This window comes from Helianthus annuus, chromosome 6 (assembly GCF_002127325.2).
Source record: "Helianthus annuus cultivar XRQ/B chromosome 6, HanXRQr2.0-SUNRISE, whole genome shotgun sequence".
NCBI lineage: Eukaryota > Viridiplantae > Streptophyta > Magnoliopsida > Asterales > Asteraceae > Helianthus > Helianthus annuus.
In genome coordinates, this window is record NC_035438.2 from 3,352,428 (window position 1) to 3,375,284 (window position 22,857).

A 22,857-nucleotide genomic window follows, 5' to 3' on the forward strand; every position below is an offset into this window, starting at 1 on the left:
GTTTGCTACATAGACACACGTTAGTTTCTGGTTACACGGACTATATACTTACACTCCTAAATTTATACCTTTTGTTGACTTAAGAATGGGGTTGTTCACGAGCTGAACCGAATCGAACGGATCTTTGCCCGTGTTTGGCTCGTTTAACTACGCGTCATTGTTAGAGTGTCATGTAGGCTGTTAACTATTAACTAAAGCACACTTTCACATAAACGTAATGATTTAACTAAAAGCTAAATAAACTTAAAAAAATATATATGTGATTGGTTAAACAAAAACATGGTCTCACTCCCTTCTCCTCCCTTAAAGCTCATGATTGCAATGGCAATGGTAGAGTTTGGTGTCGGCTTTAATGGTGGTGTAATAATGTTTGGGGACGTGTTTCAAGAGATGCTGCTGCTGGTAGTGGAGATGCTTGGGGTCTGGTGCGGATGCCAGAAAAGATGCTTCAAGGAAGAAGCCAAGGCAACGTTCCCTGATCCGTGCAGAGGATACATTGGGCGACATCTACTATAAGACCTATGATGAGAGTCGCGCCAATGAACCTAACCATTAAAATATATTTTTACACATATACATGTATATAAAACCAAAAAATAATAACTTTAACACACATAAGATAGGATTTGTAAACCAAAGAATTTATAACAAATATGTATTATAATCTTTTTTTTTTTTAACTTGGCTTACTCACCTTTTGACATTTTAGGTTATAGTGTTTATATATTAAAATAACTGCTTTTAATGTCAGTCTAGTGAAGATAAATATAATCAGATGGTTCCCTTTATGACATGATCCAAATTTGCCGTTAAAAAAAATTAAACGTGCCTAACAAGAAATCAAGCTTTACAAACCAACCTAGCCAAAGGCCCAAAGCCAATTCAAGCTTTACAAGCCAAAGCCAATTTTGAAGTGGCTTATACCAAATTACCAAAAAAGTCAACGCCCTCACATATAAGTCAAAAGGGACATCAATATTCTCACGCAATCCTGATATTGAAGCCCTTCAATCCATAATGTCGAGAATTGGTGTTGTTACCGGTGGAAACAAAGGCGTCGGTTTCGAAATATGCCGGCAACTGGCTGCTGATAAAGTCACGGTGGTGTTGACTGCAAGAGACCAAAAAAGGGGCGTTGACGCCGTCGCTAAACTGCACTCTTCCGGTTTACCCGACGTCGTTTTTCACCAGCTCGATGTCACAGATCCGGCCAGTATTGCTTCTTTCGCCAATTTCATTGATACCCGGTTCGGAAAATTAGATATATTGGTAATCATTTGAACTCCATCTTTTGCTTCATAATTTATATGTTTTAATCCGTATCTTTTGAGTTAACTCATTTAAGCTCGGGAGCTTTTAATGATCCCACTTTGAGTAGCTCACCAGTTAATAGATAAGCAATGATTTGATCAGCAATCCCAAACATGATTAAAAAAAACGCTTAGGGTATAGGGAGTGGTTAAACACTTTCAATAGGGAAACTTTCAAATCGACCAATCAAACACTGTCACGTCAGTTTACCCATTTTGTTTACCTATTGCTCAAAAACGTTGGCGGTGGTTAGACACTTTGGAATAGGTAAACTATTTAAAAAAAAAGGAAAAAAGTGTGATTGGTTGAGAAGGCATGGACCCCACCACACACCCCCTTTCTCTCCCCTTCCCTCCCTTTCTCCTATTCGGTGAAGGTTCACCGCATGAAACCAAGTTTGATAGGTAAACTTATGTTGCCGGTGGTGTTCCCGATAGGTAAACCAAGTTTACCGATGGAAACCGATACCACTCCGTATACCCTTATTGTTGTACCAAACACAATAAGGATATGAATAGTTTTAGTATGTAACGCCCCTAAAACAGCATGTTATACTTGGGCTTGTGGACGGTTCAAGGACCGAACCGGTAGTTACATACCAAACAAGAAAAATCAACCCAAAAGACTAGTTTGGTGGGTGAGAGAGCCCATTGGGTATAAACCCCACATTGGTTACCCATACATCCGAATATCCGTTGTGCCGTACTTTGCAATGGTGTTAGTCCATAACACCGGTTATAGACAAAACTGGACCAAGACTCTTTCTTTGTGAAAAGCAAACCGAGGGCCAGTCCGGTTTTACACACTTTGGTTTCAGTCTGTCGGTTTTCCATGTTAAACTGAGACAATAATCTGAACTAGGCTGCTTCGAGTCTAATTAAAAATATATGTTTTTAATTTCAAAAGTATAAAACTGAAAATAGCTTCAAGATTTACAAAATTTATATTAAATCGAACAGATCCATTTTCTGTCCGAAAACTGAATTTTCTCAAAATACTAGACCCAAGACCGAACCACAAGCTTACATTCGGTTTGGGCTACTGCTCTGCCCAGTCTAGACCGAATTGTGCACATGCATAGTTATACTACTTATACGTTATATGGAATAATGGAAGTAATGGAACAGGTGAATAATGCTGGAGTCGTTAGTACTACAGTCGACGAGGAGTCGTTTTGGAGTATAGACCTTCCATCTGAGGTAAGCCTTGTTCTTTTAAGGTAGAATGAAGCATGATGTTCTTTCTGACAAAGTTTCAAGTTAACCCATTTTTAGACAAACATGTGTTTTTTTTTAAATGAAATGATTGCTGGCATTTTCTTTTGATAGGTAAAAGATGAAAAGGCGAAACAGGCGAAGAAAATCGTAACACAAACATTTGAAGGAGCCCAAAAGTGCATGGAAACCAATTATTATGGAGCTAAACATGTCACTCAAGCTTTGCTAACGCTTCTTCTTAAATCTAACTCTCCGAGAGTAGTCAACGTCTCATCCAAATTGGGTCAACTAGAGGTAAGATCGACTACAAGCTAAAGTGAGATAGTATGTACGCGTTCTTGTTTGATTTAATATTCTAAAAAATTTAAGGTCATGTTTTGTTGTTACAGAATGTTCAAGATGAAAGCGCAAGGAATATTCTTAGTGATGTTGATGGATTGACTGAGGAAGTTGTGGATGAGGTTGTGAAGGAGTATCTAAAAGATGTTAAAGATGAAGAACTGTTGAAAAAGAAAGGGTGGTCTAGTAATGTTTCTGGGTATATTGTGTCCAAAGCGGCTCTTAACGCGTACACGAGGATCTTGGCCAAGAATTATCCATCATTGTGTGCAAATGCAGTTAGTCCTGGTTTTGTTGCGACAGATATGACATTTTCTAAAGGAACTTCAACTGCCGAAGAAGGTGCGAGAGGGCCTGTGAGACTAGCTTTGATGCCAGACGGTGGGCCCTCGGGTCAATACTTTTGGACAATACGAGACTCTACTTTTTAATACGAAGTAGAAGTCGTCGATGAAAGTTGAGAGTTGGATGAGTTTGCTAATGTATAAAATAAAGCGAAGAAAAGATTGATGTTGTAACACTATACATGTTTAACCTTTTTGGTGGCCTAAAGTGTAACACCTGTACTTTTAAAGACTCAATAAAATTGGTTATCCAATTACTAGAATGTGATACTTCCAATTTAATAAATGTCAAATTTGTATGCTTAAAAAACTATTTACTACATATACATTTTGAACTTGAGGGAATAATGTCAGGCAGCTTGCCTGACATTTCTCTATTGAACCAACTCATTTTTAATTTAATTTTATTCTTAGTTTAAAATTACGGTTTCGCCTTCGTTTAAAATTACGGTTTTGCACTCAGTTCAAAATAAAATTATAATTTTGCCCCTAGCTCAAAATTACGCTTTTGCCTCCAGTTCAAAAACCCATATTTTATTTCATTCCCAGTTTAAAATTACGGTTTCGCCCTCTGTTTAAAATTACGTTTTTACCCCTAGTTTAAAATTAAATTATGTTTTTGCCCCTACCTCAAAATTACGTTCTTGTCCATAGGTCAAAATAAAATTATGTCTTTCCCCTAGCTCAAAATTATGATTTCGCCATCCGTTTAAAATTATGATTTCGCCCCCAGTTCAAAATATAATTACGACTTTGCCCTCTGTTCATTTACTACATATACATTTTGAAGTTGAGGGAATTGTGCCAGACAACTTGTCTGGCACTTCCCTATTGAACCCACTCATTTTTAATTTAATTTTATTTCCAGTTTAGAATTACGATTTCGCCATTCGTTTAAAATTACAAACTACGGATTTCCCCCGTTCAAAATAAAATTATAATTTTGCCCCTACCTCAAAAGTACACTTTTGCCCTTAGTTTAAAAACCCATCTTTTATTTCATTCCCAGATTAAAATTACGGTTTTGCCCTCCATTTAAAATTATGTTTTTACCACCAGTTTAAAATTAAATTATGTTTTTGCCCCTACCTCAAAATTACGTTTTTGCCCACAGGTCAAAATAAAATTATGTTTTTCCCTTAGCTCAAAATTATGATTTCGCTCTCAGTTTAAAATTATGATTTCGCCCCAGTTCAAAATATAATTACGACTTTTCCCTCTGTTCAAAATCCTGATTTTCTTCTCATTTCAAAAATTACGATTTCTCCCCCAGTTAAAAATTGTGATCTTGCCATCATTTTACCTTTTTTTTACAAAATTATAGTAGTGTTTTATTTTGCTTGGTTGACTCAATGTAACTTTTATTGTGTCAAACAGTTGTCTAACACTCGCTCACTGGTCCTGTCAAATTAGTATTTTACCCCCAGCTCAAAATTACAGACCTGTCATCGTTTTAATTTTTTTTTAGCAAAACTATGGTAGTGTTTTGGTTTAATTAGTTGTCTCGATGTATTTTTTTAAATCGTGTTATAAGTAGTATGTACAAGTAAACTAAATAGATGCATACATGCTATGAAACTAAAAAAATATTCAATTTAACGCCCCGCAACGCGGGCGGGCATAAGTGTAATTTTTATTCGTCCATGCTTGCCTGGTACATGCTCATTTGTCTTGAAAAATTACAATTTTGCTCCCAGTTTAAAATTATAGTCTTTCTATCGTTTTAATTTTTTTTAGTAAAAGTATGGTAGTGTATTTGTTTTAATTAGTTGACTCGATGTAATTTTTTTAGATCGTGCTATGAGTAGTATGTACAAGTAACCGAAATACAGACATACATGTTATGCGAGAGAAATATTCGGATTATTGACCCGCAATGCGGGCGAGGCAAAAACTAGTTACATACAATACAAATTTAATAGTTACATACCTAACACAATTTACAAAGTGACATTTACAAAATTAGTTTATGATACTTCACCCCTATACCTATATAGATTCCATGACAAACCTAACCCATACATATCACGATTTTGTTTTTTGGTTTTCTGTTTTAGTTATAATGAGTGTTGGTATCGTAACGAACCAAACCAAATCGATACCTAATGAACACTGCCTAGTTGCTCCATATTAAGTGTAGGTCCCTCGTGGAGGATGAGGTTAAACCTTAACCTTGTTATATTAACACACTAGCAAGTGCGGAATCCAAGCTAGAGTGCAACCGAGTTGAGACAAGCATAAACACAATACACACAAGATTCACCGATTAACACCACTTGTATTAATGCGAATGAAGGTTCCGGTTACAAGCACAATGTTTACAAATCAGTTTTGTAAACTCTCTCTAAGTGTGTGTGTTCTTGACAGAATACTCTCTCTATCTCTCGAGTCTATCCTTCTGTCTGTGTGCATATGTCAAATGAACGCACTGCATGGGTATATATACCCAAACACAGGTAGTCTGTCCGAAGGATCATCAAGGCTGATCGAAGGATCCGATAGATGATCGAAGGATCATCTATCGAAGTCAAACCTGTCGAAGGACCTATGTATATCTCGAAGGATGATTTGTCGAGATTCATCTTTCGAGCTCATCGAAGGATCTAAACTATCCTTCGATGAGACATCCTTCGGCACAGACATTTTACATTCATGCACAAACTGTTTGGCCAAGTCAAACTAGGAGGATAGTTGACTTGGTCAAACTTACAAGACTAACATAGACATCGTTTTACATCGAGACCGAATACAGACAAAGTACAGACACAAGTGCACCAACAAACTCCCCCTTGGCTGTAGCTTTGTCTCGATCTTGATCATCTTTGATCTTCGTGTCTTCAAGTCTCGGATGTCCTTTCGAGTCATCAAAGTCGGAGGATCTTCAAAGTCTTCACGTCTTGAAAGCAGAAAGTGTATCAACAAACTACCCGTATCATGTAGGAAGTGTGTTGACAAACTCCCCCTTAACATAAGCTCCCCCTTGAGTTATGCTCGTGAATGACTTGATCTTCAAAGCTTAAGATCCTTGTGGTGTTGATGATGATCAGCGGCAACTCGATCATCTTCATCTTTTGAGTGCCTTCACGTCGTGTCTTTATTCCAAAGCTTGTCATCGACCATGTTCTCCTAGCCTTTAGAATCTGCACATGCAAGAAATCTAAACGCGTAATGAGAACAACTGCTTGGAATAGTTAGTGTAAACAAATGACACACGAATGACCATGTCACAATCAAACACCGTCCGACAGTTTGAAAGTTTAATAAATTTGTCAATTTTAGTCTTTAACTATCAAAACATGCAAATTTCGACCGTTTATGAAGATTTAGTCAATTTGGTTTTCAGTCAGGTTTCAGGTAACGAAGACTCGAGCTCCAACATCGTACGATCGAAAATAAGGTAGAAATAAAATCTTTTTGGCTTTTACAAAGTTTATATTAAAACTCACCTAAAATCTTTTTGGTATTCTTGAAATTAAAAGACAACAATTTTAATATCCTTTGAGTGTTATCAAACGACATCACCGCTAATGTCGTGCTGATATGCACCAAACGACGAAACTGTTTAAAATAAAACAATAAAAGTTAAGCAGTAAATAAATATATACAGACATTCTTTTTGCGAGTTTCGAGGGTAAGAGAATCATATCATTGTACGGTCATGTCAAAACACTCTTGTTGTTCAGTTAGTTAACATTAAAATAAGCATCCTATAACAATTATCGGTATTGTTGTCCACTTAAGCTCAACTTATCAGATGTAATCATGGCGAGGGATACGTTAAGGTATGATTTATACTTACCGACCGGTGTTCATCCACATCACGACACATTCCCGTATCAAGGTATGCACGAGGGTTCATCTTACCGGTGAGTATACCGATTATCATCTGTTTGACCGTATATGATGTGAGATTCTCACTTATTTTGATTTGAAAACAAGCCCTATGTGATATAATCACTTATTGATGAGGAACTTGATTTTCATATGCATGAGGGCACAGGAGCAAGTCCGTGAACAGGTCAGTACTTTCGTACAGCAGAGAGACGAACTTGACTCCCGGATAAATGTGATATTTTATCACTTATTTGATATGGACATGTGATTGTTTATCACTTATTGAGGTCGAATGCAGTATGTAATATGTACACGTATGTATAGTATCGTGGAAGATCTAGACTTGCGTCCCCGTTATTTTTCGGTAAAAGATACAACCATGATACCCAGATGATAAGCAGCATAAAGACCGAATATCTCAGAACCTTGGCAATCTATCAAACGAAATTTCGGTACTAAGACCATATGCCAATTAATGGTTTCCACCTGGTCTTCAGTCGATTTAAGTTTATATCACCCTGCACACTTTAAAATGATTGTGAGCCTACCGATACATCTTATATAGAGCTGCTTATCGTTTTTCATTTAAGGTTTAAAGAGGTTTGGATAGACCACTGATGTACTATCATTTTCTCTTTTGCGCGTCAGGAAACTCATTTTTGTTTTTCTATTGTTTTTGTGTTTTTGAAATTTTTCGATGTTTTTGGATTTTCAGATTTTGGATTACTCCCCCTAAAATCAATAAACTAAGACAAATTTAAAACACAAAGGTATTTACAAAAATGATTTTCCGATGTTGGTTTTACTCTTGCTTGACCTTAATGCCGTTTACCAATAATAAAAAGTCAAATCTTGATTTGTCAAATGCTTTGGTAAATAAGTCGGCACGTTGGTCATCGGTGTGGACCTTAACAACATCGATTAGCCTTTTCTCAAAGCAATCACGTATGAAGTGATATTTGATTTCGATGTGTTTGGTCTTTGAGTGCTGCACAGGATTTCTAGTGATCTGTAAAGCAGCAGAATTATCAACGTAAATAGGAGTAGTTAGGAATTCAAAACCGTAGTCCCGCAATTGTTGTTGGATCCAAAGAACTTGGGAGCAACAACTTGAGGCAGCAATGTATTCAGCTTCGCATGTTGATGTAGCGACGCACGTCTGCTTCTTGCATTGCCATATGACTAGGCGATTTCCTAAAAACTGACATCCAGCCGTTGTGGATTTGCCGTCGATTTTGCATCCGCCATGATCAGAATCACTGAATGCGATCAAGTCAAAGTTATTATCCCTAGGGTACCATAGACCGGTGTCAGGGTAACCCTTCAAATAACGAAAAATCCTTTTTACAGCTGCAAGATGTGAGGCCTTCGGGTTGACTTGATATCTGGCAAGCAGGCACGTTGGGTACATTATGTCTGGCCTTGATGCTGTGAGGTACATAAGAGATCCGATCATTGCGCGATAGTATGAGGGGCTAACAGCTTCACCCTTCAAGTCTGGAGTAATTCCGTGATTTTGTGGCAGTGGGGTACCAATGGGCGTTGCATCAGACATCTGGAACCGACTCAAGATGTCACCAACATATTTAGTCTGATGGATGAATATCCCAGACTCAGTTTGTTGCACTTGTAGGCCCAAGAAGAAGGTCATTTCCCCCATAGCACTCATCTCGAATTTATCCTGCATAATGCGCTCGAAATTCCTACACAAAACATCATTAGTAGAACCAAAAATAATATCATCGACATATACCTGTACAAGAAGAAGATCTCCATCTTGTTCTTTGATGAAAAGAGTACAGTCGATAAGACCTCTTCGAAAACCGTTCTCCAGCAGATAGGTGGATAAGGTTGCATACCAAGCTCGTGGTGCTTGATGAAGACCATAGAGAGCTTTGTTGAGCAACCAAACCCGATCGGGATGGATAGGATCTTCAAAACCTGGAGGCTGTTCGACGTACACCTCTTCTTCAACCACACCATGTAAGAATGCACTTTTGACGTCCTTCTGGTAAACCTTGAATCCTTTGAATGAAGCATAAGCCAGAAAGATCCGAATTGCTTCCAGACGTGCAACAGGTGCATAGACTTCGTTGTAGTCGATTCCTTCTATCTGACGAAAACCTTGAACGACTAAACGAGCTTTGTTCCGAATAACCACTCCACGGTCGTCTTTCTTGCATTTGAAGACCCATCGAGTGCCAATTTTCTTGTAGTTCTCAGGTCTTTCAACAAGCTTCCAAACACCAAGCTTTTGAAATTGCTGTAATTCTTCCTGCATGGCTTCAACCCAAGCGCTGTCTTTCAACGCTTCTTTCCATGATTTTGGTTCTTCTTGTGACACGTAACACGCGAAGGACCAGTCATTTTGTTGACCAGATTCTCTTATAGCTGAATACAAACCAGCATTACGGTTGTTTCTCAGCTGATTACGCGTCTGCACACCGCGATGGACATCTCCTATAATATTCTGCTGGGGGTGGGTATCATGAATCCTCATTTCAGGATTTTCTGGCACACGAGCATTGATACCCAAATTGTTAAGATTAAGATCAACAACCAACTCCACACCAGGAATGTGGGTAGAGGTGGATGCATTCCCTTCAGCAGTGTCTACATTCTGCATATGAGGTGTATCAACATAGGCACCTTGAACAGGAGCAGCTGGAGCCGAAGATCCTTCAGCTGCATCATGATATTCATCATCTTCAGAAGATTCATTATAATCAGCAGCATCTTCATAAACCTCATTTTGAACCATATTGTTGACAGACGAAGAAGCTTGTGGGTCAACAACAATGGGTCTAACCAAAGGCGAGAGAGCAGCGTTGTCACTTTCCAACAACATCCTAGCCGCTGCTGACTCTTCATCAAAGGTTGGCAGATTGAAGGAGTCAAATAGTCCATCATAATCGAACATCCACGGATCACCCGGAGCCCTAACAGGACTCGTGTACCTTTGAACCCTCACTTCACTCCATAGCTCAATCTTTTTGGTAGCTAGATTCCAAACACGAAAATTTGGAGTAGCATATCCAAGGAAGAAACCCTCGATAGCTTTTGCTCCAAACTTTCCATCCGGCTCAATCATAGTACATGGAGCACCAAACGGTTCTAGGTAAGAAAGATCCGGTTTCCTTTTCTGAAGGAGTTCGAAGCAAGTTTTTCCATGTCTCTTTACTGTAAGAACTCTGTTTAACGTGTAGCATGCAGCCGATACAGCCTCCCCCCAGAATTGTATAGGGAGTTCCGACTCTACTAACATTGTTCTTGCAGTTTCTATAATCGTTCGATTCTTCCTCTCCGCGACACCATTTTGTTGTGGAGTATAACGAGAACTGTACTCATGAAGAATGCCTTTAGAAGTACAAAACTCATCCATAACTTGATTCTTGAATTCGGTTCCATTGTCGCTTCGGATCCTCTTCACTTTCAACGAATAGAGATTCTCCAACATTGTAAGAAGATCCTTGAGGATGCCAGGAGTTTGACTCTTGTGTGCCATGAAGGATACCCAAGAAAATCTAGAATAATCATCGGTAACAACTAGGCAATAAGCATCTCCGAATGTTGTCTTGTGTTTCATAGGTCCAAAAAGATCCATATGAAGACGTTCGAGAGGCATGCTGACAGTGTTGATTTTCTTCAAAGGGTGAGACTTCTTTGTTTGCTTCCCTTTTTGGCACGAGACACAGATATCTTGTAAATGAAAACTTCTCACAGGCACACCATTCACAAGATTATTTTTCACCAAATGGTTCATCTTTCTCAAGTGAATGTGTCCCATTCTTCTGTGCCAAGATATAGACTCCTTTTCCGTGGCTTTTGAGACAAAGCAAGTGACTTGTGCAGATGTTGTAATCGCTTGGCTCATGTCGAGAATATAAAGATCATTAACTCTCGGAGCCGATAAGAGAATCCATTCTTGTGGAATTTTGAATCCAGGTTTCAGCACATAGCAGCCGGCATCATCAAAATGTACTGAGAATTTTTTATCGCAGATTTGCGACACACTGAGAAGATTATGATCAATTTGCTTAACATAATTGATCTTATCGAAGCACACAAAACCATTTGAGATACTTCCCTCTCCAGTGATGAATCCTCCTTTGTCTCCCGCAAATGCAACATACCCTCTTCTAATGTTTCTCACGTCGTATAGGAGCCGTAAGTCGCCAGTCATGTGCCTGGATGCTCCACTATCAACAATCCAGTGACTGTTAATAGTTCCTCCTAGAACATCCTGCACATGTCATTTAAAAACATCAGTTGAGAATGGGGACCCAAGCCTTAGTGGTCTTGGGTCGTCCCTGAGCATCACGAAACGTGATATCAATCTCTTGATGGTTTTCAAGAAAAACTGCTCCCCCTGAATTGTCACCCGCCTTAGTTAACCAAGTTCGTTTTTGCCTACCAGTTTTTGAAGATTCTGGTTTTACAGGTTGTGACACACTTGGTTCCCTTTGAACTGTTTTAACTTCAGATTTTAAAGCTTTTTCAACAGTTTTCATGTTCTTACGTCGTTGTTTAGTTTCTTGTTCTTTTACAGTTCGTTTATCATGTTTAGGTGAAACTGACCGACGTTGAAGATGAACTGTTTCAGGTGGAGCTTTCTCAACAAATTTATTCTTTGGAGCATTTGGGCAGTTTTTGATGATGTGCCCAATTTCTCCACATTTAAAACATGTTCTCCTTTCAACAAATTTAGGAGAACTTGATTGACCACAAGATGTCGAACTCGTGGAACCCGAGGTACTAGCCTTTTCATCACACCTATTTGTGCGTTGAGTGTAATTATTATCACTGTTACGTTTTAAGATTGTGACTTGTTTTACAAAATCAGTGTTAGATTTGTTCTCAAAAGTTTCAATCTTATCAGTACCCTTGGATGACACGAACTTGACATCTTTTGCTTTCTTTTGAAATCGAGCTCCTTTTGTTTCAGACTTCATCTGAGAGACTTTATGCTTTTGAGCTCGTTTGACTGGTTGTTTACCATTAGAAGCACTAGGTTGTTGAGTGGTTGAAGATTTTTGATTACCAAACTGTTTTCTAATCTCAGCCTTAGGAATTGGATCACATTGTGTTACAACAATTCCCGGAAGTGTTTTTCCCAAAAATTTGTTTGTGTTGTCTTCAAAGACTTTGTCAATCAAAGATTGATTTACATTTTTAATTGGGAAAACGTGATCTGAGTAGATTTGATTATCTCCAACCAATGTATACAACACATTACTGCTTTTAACAGTAGACACACATGTCTTATCAACTTTGACAGAATCAATCACTTGGTTCTTAACAGATGAGACATCAGGAGTATCAGAATCACAAAGAATGTGATTCTCTCGTGGAATAACTACTCCTTTCATCTTGTTAAGTGATTTATCCTGTTCACCTACATCCACTTCTGATTCATCATCCGATGTCTCATAGTCCTCGATAATTGGAGGACTTTGCTTCATGGATGATGAAGTTTCTTGTTGCTTAGAGGATGTGTTTGAAGAATTGTCCGGTTTGAACCCTAGGCCAGTAGCAAATTCCTCAACATCAAGAGGCACACTGGGTTCATACCGAGGCATTTCCTCCTCATCAGGCATCTTGGTATAATTGTTCATCAAGGGGGGCGGACATTTCTTATACCCTATGCCTTTCTGATTTCCCTTCGGTTGTTGAACATCGATGATGTGATCAAGCACAAATTGGGAGTTAGAATAACTCTCCAATTTTTGTTTGATCGCATCATGCTCGCATTGGGCTATGGCTAATTGCTTCTTAGTTTCTTCCACAATGTTAATGTATTCATTTATACTTACTTGCTTGTGGTAAACTACTTTGTTCACTTCGGACACATTTTTCTTTAATGTTTCAATTACTGATTTAAAATCTTTTTCGTTCCGAGTTAAAGCCATATTTGCCTCTTTGCATTTGGAAAGTTCAATAACCAAGTTTTGATTATGACTATGAAGCTTTTCTAGTTCAAGCTTCATTTCAGCACAAGATTCACAAACACTAGGAGCAGGAGGTTCAGAATTTACCTGACTCGAAGAGGCTGACGCATTTGTCATAAAAGCAGTTTGAAAAGAAAAAGATCCGTCTTCAGAAAAGAACTTTTCCATTTCCCTGGATGTAGTAGCAGCCTTCTTGATCAGAATTGATTTCTGACATAAGAGATCATCAGCTTCATTCAATAAATCTTCAACACCAGAACCTGCTTCCTCCTTCACATCAGACTCTGATTGATTATCCCCAGAAACAGAGCCTTCTTCATCAGAACTTCCAGAATAACCAGAACTGTCATCACTTTCAGAGGACTCTTCTTTATGAACATGCTTGATGATCTTTGCATAACAAGCTGTTCCACCTCCTTGATCACCTTCACCAAACTGCACAAACCAGTCACATCCCTCATCAGCTTGAACAGCCAAAGCCCGATTGGGATTTGAAATTCCAGACTGGCCCTGATTGTTATTAACTGCCACAATCCTCCTCTCACGGTTTTCTTGCTGGGCATTCACATTTGTAGTACTCGTCTGGTTTCTGAAAGGGTTGTAATTGCCTTGTTTTGTTGGTCGAGTGCACTCACGTTTAAAGTGCCCTTTATTACCACAATTGAAGCATGTAACGGCGTTGATATCAAACCCATACTTCGTATCTTTCTTTCCTTCCAACGAAGTTCTTCCAGTTCGAGCCATGAAATCTTTTGCCCTTCTCACTGCACTAGCAAAAGCCCATTTGATATCCATCAACTCCATTTCTTCCTTGTCGATCTGTTGATAATCTTCATTGGTCATGTTGATGTTTCCAAGCTGACCTGCTACCAAACCACAGTAAGCACTGACCATTGTATTGATAATTTCCATATGCTCCTTAGCAACTTCAGTGCTGAGGTGTGAAAGGTTTGAATTATCGACTCGGATTGTGTTAGAGTTTTGAGGTTGAGGATTGTTTGTATAGTGAGCCTGCTGTTGTTGTTGTGGTGGTTGGACTTGTGGCTGTGTTGGGACGGGAATGTAAGACCTCGGATCAAAAGCCGGAGCAGCAGTTGATTGAGGAAACGGAAGAGAACTTGTGTTGGACACAAATGCAGTTTGCAGTTTAGGTTGCTGAGCTGCAGCGGATCTTGCCAAAGCATCGAAGCCTGGAAGGTACATTTCTGTATTCTGAGGAGCGGGGACTCGCTTTGCTTTCCTGATTTCTTCGTCATTTTTATGTTCCAGCTTCTGAATGAACTCATAGATGTTAACTGTGTCTAGAGTTCCAGTATGCTTCAACAACTCAATAAAAGAACTCCACTTTGGAGGTAAGGCGTCAACAAACCTATTCACCATGTCTTGTTGAGTAGAGACAACCCCATAAGCACACATTTCACTAATCAGATGATAGAAACGTGTTGTCATGTCATTTAGAGTTTCGTTTTCCAAAAATTGAAACGATTCAAACTCTTTCTTCAACAAATCATGACGAGACTTTCGAGTAGCTGCATTGCCTTCTCCTCTAGCAACTAAGGCATCCCACAATGTTTTCGTGGTCTTGCAGTAGGAGAACTGATGATAGATATCTTTGTTGAGTGCTTGCGTAAGTGTAGCAAAAGCCTTTTTCTCCAATTCATATGCCTTCTTGTCATTTTCCAGCATGTTAGCATAACCTTCTGAAGTGGACGCCGCAACCTCAAGATTAGCATTGAATGCATTGATGAAACATGTCCAAAGATCGGTGCTTTGCCCTTGAACATACGTGTGAAAGCGGTTTTTCCATGATGGAAAGTCGTTCATATGGTTCAATTTTGGTGGACGGTTGTTGCTGCCCGTTTCGCTTTCACTAATCAAAAGATTTTGAATGCTTTGGCTTTGATTGGAAACCAAAGCCCATTGACTTGGACTGATTGAGGGCGGTGGAAACATACTTTTTGCCCAAGCTGCAGCAGAGGTTAGCTCTTGACTAGATTGTGAGTCAATACTCCAGTCCCAAGGACTTGTACAACTCATTTTGATGAGATACTAATTGGTAACCTTCACAAACACAAACCTGTTAGATTCAAACAGACAAGAATTGAAAGATACAGACTTGTTCGAAAGACCAAGACTTGTTCGAACGATCAACAGTGTTCGAAAGATCACTGTTGAGTTTCGAACAAAGACTTCGAAAGATTCACAATGAAAGATCCTTATCTTTCGAACATTAATCACGAAAGATTCACAATGAAAGATCCTTATCTTTCGAACACTGATCTCGAAAGATTCACAATGAAAGATCCTTATATTTCGAAAATGTATCCTCCGAATAGATTCGATGAGCTCGAAAGATAGATCACAAACTTCGAAGGATGGGTCGAAAGATGATTATCTATCGAGCCTTTCTTGATCGAAAGATGATCGTTCGATATCGAAAGATATCCTTCGATCGCTTCTGACACAATTGACAAAAAGGTGACAGGTTGGTGAGAAAGGTGATTGGTTGGTGAACTAACTTTCGGCAGAAAGGATGTTCTGACCTCAACTTTTCACCAACTTTGATTTTCAAACAAAATATGCCCAAAATGGCAAACCTTATCCAAAAAGTCCAGTCACCGGAACACACCGGAATTTGGCCGGAAATCACCAAATTTCGTAAAAACAAGTTGTAAGTTACCCAACCCGCTTTTAAACACTCCTGGTTGGTTTAGAACACGTTTTTATGCCAAGAAAACCAAGAAAATCACTAAAAACGGGAGCTAAACCAAGTGTCCAAACACACCAAGACTTGAACAAACCCGGTTTTTAACAAGGTAAAGAGCCACGACTCTGATACCACTTGTAGGTCCCTCGTGGAGGATGAGGTTAAACCTTAACCTTGTTATATTAACACACTAGCAAGTGCGGAATCCAAGCTAGAGTGCAACCGAGTTGAGACAAGCATAAACACAATACACACAAGATTCACCGATTAACACCACTTGTATTAATGCGAATGAAGGTTCCGGTTACAAGCACAATGTTTACAAATCAGTTTTGTAAACTCTCTCTAAGTGTGTGTGTTCTTGACAGAATACTCTCTCTATCTCTCGAGTCTATCCTTCTGTCTGTGTGCATATGTCAAATGAACGCACTGCATGGGTATATATACCCAAACACAGGTAGTCTGTCCGAAGGATCATCAAGGCTGATCGAAGGATCCGATAGAGGATCATCTATCGAAGTCAAACCTGTCGAAGGACCTATGTATATCTCGAAGGATGATCTGTCGAGATTCATCTTTCGAGCTCATCGAAGGATCTAAACTATCCTTCGATGAGACATCCTTCGGCACAGACATTTTACATTCATGCACAAACTGTTTGGCCAAGTCAAACTAGGAGGATAGTTGACTTGGTCAAACTTACAAGACTAACATAGACATCGTTTTACATCGAGACCGAATACAGACAAAGTACAGACACAAGTGCACCAACATTAAGGGCAATACACGTAGTATGGAAACAATGAACAGTGCTTTGGGTTATGTTTTAAACACAAACAGGTCAAAATGGGTGCAAATAACTTTTAGTTTAACATCGGCTTACATTAACCAGTAATATTCTTTTCTTTTTGTAATTAAAATAATTTAGGACGTATGCATCAGAAATATACTTGTGTGTTTTCATCTCGGAGTGCAAACGACCTAAGCCGAGGCGAGCCTGAGCTTGACCAGGCTCGAGCTCGGCTCGGTTCAAGCTTTGTTTTCGAAGCTCGAGCTCGGCTCGGTTAATATCTATTAATTATTATATTAAATAAATATAATATAAATAATAGACTCGTTTAGGCTTACGAGCTTGATAAGCTCAGCTCGGCTCGTTTCGAGCTTAATTTTCTCAAGCCAATCTCTAGCTGCTCGCGAGCCCCTCGGCATACTATGTGTAATGCTTCACTCATTTACGATAAATAATAAAGAAAAAGGCCATTCCATTTCGACAAAAGACCCACACCCAAGTTCCATAGCTTTTGGTCCGCTATCCCGATCATGATTTTCCTACCCCCAGAGGGAAAGGTCTTGTATCTGAGAAGACTTTCCAGCTTAATAGGAAGGAAGCTTAATCGATAGGAAGGAAGCTTAATCGAAATGAAGCAGAAGTTTTCTTCTATGATCGATCGATATACACATCAACAACTCCGAATTGGATTAGTTTCTCCTCAACAAATAAGTACTTGGTCCAAAAAAATCCTGCCTAATGGCGAGATTGTTGGAGAGGTGACAAAACCTTATACCTTTCATTACAAAACCAATAAACCAGAAAAAGATGGATTATTTTGTGAAAGAATTTTTGGGCCTATCAAAAGTGGAATTTGTGCTTGTGGAAATTATCGAGTAATCGGAGATGAAAAGGAAGACCCGCAATTTTGTGAACAATGCGGAGTCGAGTTTGTTCCTACTTTCACACATTCAAACCCGACCGAATCCGACCTGTTTGTGTTTAAAACATAACCCAAAGCACGGTTCAACTTAATATGTTTTTATTTATATTATTATGCATTTGGCGCCAAAACAGTTAACGTAAAACCCTAATCTGTGTGCAGCAGCAATCAATGGCCCAGGCCTGAAACAATTTATAAGTAAGGAAGCCCCCCCGGTGGTTATCGGAAGGAAGGAACCCTAATCTATCTATCTATCTGTAATCAATGGCGGCCATGGATATGGATGTGGTGAAGGAGCTTCACCGTAGTATCAATGAAGGAGACGAGAGTAAGATCTGCAAGTTGTATCGGGAGCTAATGACGTCGGATTGTTTGCCTTCTCTTGAGGAAGTTGATCAGGCGGTGGGCAACAATTTCTTCTACACGCTGTACGCAGAGATCTGGTATCGCCACCCCGGATCATCTTCAATTCCAACTTTTCCCCAGAGGCTTGCATCTTGGCATAAGTACCGCTGTCTCTTTCAGGTACTCACTCGATCTCTTTTTTCTCTTTCCATAAGAAATAATAATAATTATATGTGCTGCTGCAACTTTGGTTGGGTTTAAATTAAGATAGATGATTGGTTTGGATTGGTGTAGAATTAATTACAACTGTTTGTTTGTTGGTAGTTAGTTAGTTTTAGGTCTCAAAACGGTATCTGGAGCTCTTAATTCGGGTTAATAAGCTATGAGTGTGTGTGTGTGTGTTTAGGATCTCATACCTTGGATTTCGGATGCGCGGTTTCCTTACCAGTGGTTGTGGGACATGGTAGATGAGTTTGTGAATCAATTTCAGTCCTTCTCTGAGTTACGGGCCAAGGACCCGACGAAACTAAAAGAATATTACGAGGTTAGGCAGGCATTATTAGACAAGTAAGTAAGTAGCAGTATGTATATGTGTATGGTGATATTAATGTTTTATTTTGGGCAGGATTGGAGTGTGCATCATGTTCTACTTCTTTTGGAACGGTTGGCGGAGCTGTTTCCAAAGCTAGAGGAAAAAGATGTGGCCGGAGAGCTGATGAGAGCAGCAGCAGCAGGTGGTTGTTGTGATTCTGAACATGTGTCAATAGCTATGGGCTACTTCAGCAAGGTTGCTTTGTTAAGAGTCCATTGTTTATTGGGAAATTATCAAACTGGACTCGACTGTATGCGTCCTATGGACATAACTCAGCGAGGATTTTACACCAGACATATTGCCACTCACATCACAACCATCTATCATTATGGCTTTGCTAATTTTATGTCGGGGAGCTACGTAGAGGCCATACGTGAATTCAACGAAATTCTCAAGACTGAGCAGCAGCAGCCTCAACAGAATGAGCAGCGAATTCTAGACAAGATGCGTGATCTGCTTGCAGTCTGCCTCTCACTTTGTCCTGAGGTTCAACTCGAACTTGTTGATGAACGTCTCGGCTATCAACTAATGAAAAACCATGGTGAAAATATAGTCAGAATGCAAAGCTGTGATGATGCTGATGCCAAAGCCGTTTTTAAGGAGCTTCTCTCACATGCATGGCCCAGATTCACCACATCCTTTGCACCAAGCTCTGGTGACCCGCGTGAATTTTTTAGCATGGTACGAATCTTTCCCTCAAATGAATTGCTGGCAATACTGGTTTTGTGAGGGTTTTTTTAATGTATTGTTCAGGAAGAACTTGAAGAACTTGTCCCTGAAGGTGAGGATGGAGAGTTTTTGGCAATTGTATTTCCCGATTTTTTCGGACCCTCTGCCCCAAGCTATGTCTCGCCACTTGCAAATTACGAGGAGGTACAAATCTTTTGCTCAAATGAATCTGTTTGGTTGATTTGGCTTTTATTTTCAAAGAAAATGGGTCCTTTTTTATTTTAAAAACACCAACACTTTGATATTAATATCTATTTTGTTGTCACATTAAAATGTTTATAATGTAAAAAAAAGGCCACACAATGGACAAAAGAGTGTACTAAAAATGGTGTCGTTTTGACATCTCTCATGTAGTTGGAAGAACTTGCTAATCTTTGTTATAAGTTATACGGTGATTACTTTTTGCGTCAAATTGTTAAGGTAGCATCTCTATTCATTACTTCGCTTACTGATGGTTTTTTTTTTTCGTTGCAGCTTGATGCAGTGATTGAGAATATGTTGAAATCAAAACGGTCCAAACCAACATCCACTACCGAACCATACGAGTCCGATGCTCGTACTACTATTAATCTAAACGACGACTTCGACGAATTTGAACAACCGCAAGAGCTGCCACAACCAAAGGATAGGGATAGAAGTAAGGCAGCTGCACGAGCACGAGGCACATCTTCTTCAATGCCATCGGATGGCCCGTCAAAGTTGGACGAGTTCGACAATAGACTCAACAAGCTTCTCTCGATTATGGAAAAGGAGCAAGAACTAAAAATGGAGAAACAAATCCAGAAAGACATGGGATTTCTCGCGAAAGACTTTTCACATCTAGCAGAGGAGGACCGAGTCATTTTGGAGGCTCGTAAGGCACAAATTCGAGCGAAATATATCTAGTTTTTATTTTCTAGTACTTTATTTTTTAGAGTGAATTGCAAATTTTGTCCTTTATCTTTATACCATTTTGCAGGCGGTGTCCTTTATCTTTAAAATTGACGAGTTTTGTACTTTAGGTTTTAAAATCCTGCACGTTATGTCCTTTAGGCCTAACCTAGTTATTTTTTTCAGTTAACTATTGTCATGTGCCTTGCAAATGAGGGTATCCTTGTCTTTTCACCTTTTCAGGGGTTATTGTTTAAAAAAGTTATATACAAGGACTACTTTGTAAAAATAAATAATAATATTTAATTAAACAAATCTCTCTCTCTCTTCTCTCTCTCTCTCAAAAAAACAAATGCACTCTTCAATTCAGCAAGCCCTAAAAAATGGCCATCTTCTACCCCATCGACACCACAGCACCTCCTTCATCGTACCGACACCACACTTCTCCAACCCTCCATCTCCGCCGAGTCACCCCGTCTCCGGTTGGCTAATAGAGTGAAAGAGCAGTGTCATAGAGCTATACAAGCTGAAAAGACATCTAACCCTAAGAAAAGTGTAAAGTGGGATGCTGATTTGTGCTTTATTGATGATTATGATCGTGTTTTTAGAAATTGTCTTAAGTTAACAAAATTAGAGATGAACAGAGTTTATAATCTCAGGCTTGATGTGAGTCCCCTGTTTTCGGTTTTTTATTTTGGATTGTGCTTCATTGATGTGTTAAAATTTGTTTCTGATTAATTAATGTGTAATGATCTTGTAATCAACAGGATGGGTCTCCACCAGCAACAATCTATGAGGTTTGTTAGGGCTGATTTTATATATATGTGCCTGGTTTTCTTACAGTGATGAAGTTTATTCAACTGTAATGTTTTATTTTTGTTTGTAGAATATGTGGGATTTAACACCTGATACAGAGTTGCTAATGGAATTGCCTGAAGAGTACACTTTCGACTTCTTCAATAGCCGCCTGTCACCACCATCACCCTCAGCCTTCTTCACCACTCTGAACAACAGCCGTCGGTGCACCCTCATCCGCACCGGAATCGGCCGTCGACCACCGCCTACTCCGCAGCCCAACTTCTCCACCTTCAAATCACCTCCAATACCGGAAACCCTTCTCGCCGCCCTGAATTACCACCGCCCACCCCTACCTCTCGCCGTCGGATATCCAACCGGCGGTCGCCTTTAATCAGGTATGTTCTAATCTCTCCTCTGTAGTGTCTCGTGTTACTACACACCCGAACCAACCCACATCCTCAGCGATCCGGTTAAGCCCGCTACCGATTTGAGTCGTACCCCTGTTACCGGACCCCTGGAGTGGGAATAAAAGATTGGGGATTTGGGGATTTTTTATTTGTTCAAATGAGATGATTTGGTTAGTGGGTGGTGGTGATGGCGGCGACGGTTGAGAGAAGTAGAGGGGATCGGAGGTGGTTGAGGGTGGTGGTCGGAGGTGGTTGAGGGTGGTGGTCGGAGGTGGTTGTTGGTGGTGGCTAGAGAGAGGTAGAGAGAGAGCTAGAGAGAGGGTGTTGTTTCTTTATATATAAATGTATATACATATATTGTAATATTTTTAAATTTGTTTTTATTTTATTTATTAACATATTTTAAAGTAATTGGTAAAAAGACTAAATTGCCCTTGAGTGATCAGATTTAACAGAAAAAAAATTAACTGAGTTTGGCTCAAAGGACATAACGTGCAGGATTTTAAAACCTAAAGTACAAAACTCGTCAATTTTAAAGATAAAGGACACCGCCTGCAAAATGGTATAAAGATAAAGGACAAAATTTGCAATTCACTCTATTTTTTAACTTTGCATTTTTTAGTACTTTGTAATGTTTTATTTTATTTTAATGAATATTTGTTTTTTTAATATATTTTCTAGTTATTAAAATTGACATATAAATTAAAACAATAAAATATATAAATAAAAAATAATAATTAGGTAATGATGATTGGGGCTTTAAACCATTGCATGCAAATTAAAAGAACGGGTTTTAAAGTCCCCCTGTGTGACGTGGTGTGATAAAACCCCTAGGGGCTTTGTACCACACCTTGTAGGCTTGTAGCCTAATGATTGTTGTAAGAACTTGCTAATCTTTGTTATAAGGTTGGACGGTATGGGGACCGTCCAGCAACGTCGTGGTTGAGATGCCGTCCCCCTCTCCGTTCCATGCCCTCCATCGTCGTTCCTCCATCGTCGCTAACGTCGGGGTCTCGACGGCAAAGACGCCCCTCCCCCTCTCTCACACACTTATACATACAATATATACATATATATATTAGGCTCATCCCCTATTTCCTTAGCTCCATTCTCTTTGCCTCATCCTCGCACCCAATCTACGTGGCGCTTACGTGACGGATCATCCTCCAAGGATGGACCATCACCATACCGCATAGCCTAAGTTATATGATGGTTACTTTTTACGTCAAATTGTTAAGGTAGCATCTCTATTCGTTACTCCACTCACTGATGGTTTTTTTTTTTTTTTTTTTTTCATTGTAGCTTGATGCAGAATATGTTGAAATCAAAACGGAAATAATTTTTGCTTCTGAATGTTTTGGGTCTAATGTCTGGAGACCATTACGCACATGGACTAGGAGTTGTTTTTTTTATTGGTTGTTTTAGTACCTTTTTATTTATGTCTTGTAATTTCTTTCTTTTTCTAGTTTAATGGTAACTAGATGTTTACACCGCGCTACGCGCGGTCGGGGTTGATTTAGCATAGTTTTATGGGTTTCCAGGAACCCATTCGATTCGAAGAAAATGAAAAAAATTAGTGTAAACCTTGTATGATTTGGAAAAAAATAATGAAAATTAGTGAAAAACTACCAAAAGAAACCCAGTGAAATCCGACCTGGATCCGCCACTCGACAGTCGAGATTTCACATTGAGATATAGATAAAA

General features: G+C 39.3%; 3 protein-coding genes across 4 annotated transcripts; all 3 read left to right on the top strand.

Moving 5' to 3' along the window:
* The first annotated feature begins 898 nt into the window (after positions 1–898).
* Positions 899–3,474, top strand: LOC110864384 (salutaridine reductase). The gene is made up of 4 exons (XM_022113435.1): positions 899–1,269; positions 2,439–2,510; positions 2,640–2,822; positions 2,918–3,474. Exons 1-4 carry the CDS (start codon positions 1,018–1,020, stop codon positions 3,296–3,298), a joined length of 888 nt encoding a protein of 295 aa, XP_021969127.1. The 5' UTR covers positions 899–1,017; the 3' UTR covers positions 3,299–3,474.
* A 14,046-nt stretch (positions 3,475–17,520) lies between these two features.
* On the top strand, positions 17,521–20,013 carry LOC110864385 (eukaryotic translation initiation factor 3 subunit L). 2 transcript variants are annotated; one of them, XM_022113436.2, is made up of 5 exons: positions 17,521–17,937; positions 18,164–18,301; positions 18,383–19,030; positions 19,103–19,222; positions 19,553–20,012. In XM_022113436.2, the coding sequence occupies exons 1-5, from the start codon at positions 17,677–17,679 to the stop codon at positions 19,961–19,963; spliced, it is 1,578 nt and encodes a 525-aa protein (XP_021969128.1). In that variant the 5' UTR covers positions 17,521–17,676; the 3' UTR covers positions 19,964–20,012. The 2 variants fall into 2 exon arrangements, with proteins under 2 accessions (XP_021969128.1, XP_021969129.1); XM_022113437.2 differs by lacking the exon at positions 18,164–18,301 and having other exon boundaries at positions 19,553–20,013.
* A 265-nt stretch (positions 20,014–20,278) lies between these two features.
* LOC110864386 lies at positions 20,279–22,610 on the top strand. Its single transcript, XM_022113439.2, has 4 exons — positions 20,279–20,614; positions 20,716–20,745; positions 20,835–21,141; positions 22,456–22,610. Exons 1-3 carry the CDS (start codon positions 20,585–20,587, stop codon positions 21,135–21,137), a joined length of 363 nt encoding a protein of 120 aa, XP_021969131.1. The 5' UTR covers positions 20,279–20,584; the 3' UTR covers positions 21,138–21,141; positions 22,456–22,610.
* Positions 22,611–22,857: the final 247 nt, after the last annotated feature.

Bases quoted from the DNA above. Each gene is read 5' to 3' on its own strand.
- LOC110864384 (XM_022113435.1), top strand. From the start codon at position 1,018: ATGTCGAGAATTGGTGTTGTTACCGGTGGAAACAAAGGCGTCGGTTTC. The intron at 1,270-2,438 runs GTAATCATTTGA...GTAATGGAACAG, and splicing joins TCGGAAAATTAGATATATTG to GTGAATAATGCTGGAGTCGT. The intron at 2,823-2,917 runs GTAAGATCGACT...TTGTTGTTACAG, and splicing joins CCAAATTGGGTCAACTAGAG to AATGTTCAAGATGAAAGCGC.
- LOC110864385 (XM_022113436.2), top strand. From the start codon at position 17,677: ATGGCGGCCATGGATATGGATGTGGTGAAGGAGCTTCACCGTAGTATC. The intron at 17,938-18,163 runs GTACTCACTCGA...GTGTGTGTTTAG, and splicing joins AGTACCGCTGTCTCTTTCAG to GATCTCATACCTTGGATTTC. The intron at 18,302-18,382 runs GTTAGGCAGGCA...TATTTTGGGCAG, and splicing joins AACTAAAAGAATATTACGAG to GATTGGAGTGTGCATCATGT.
- LOC110864386 (XM_022113439.2), top strand. From the start codon at position 20,585: ATGAACAGAGTTTATAATCTCAGGCTTGAT. The intron at 20,615-20,715 runs GTGAGTCCCCTG...TGTAATCAACAG, and splicing joins TTTATAATCTCAGGCTTGAT to GATGGGTCTCCACCAGCAAC. The intron at 20,746-20,834 runs GTTTGTTAGGGC...TTTTGTTTGTAG, and splicing joins CACCAGCAACAATCTATGAG to AATATGTGGGATTTAACACC.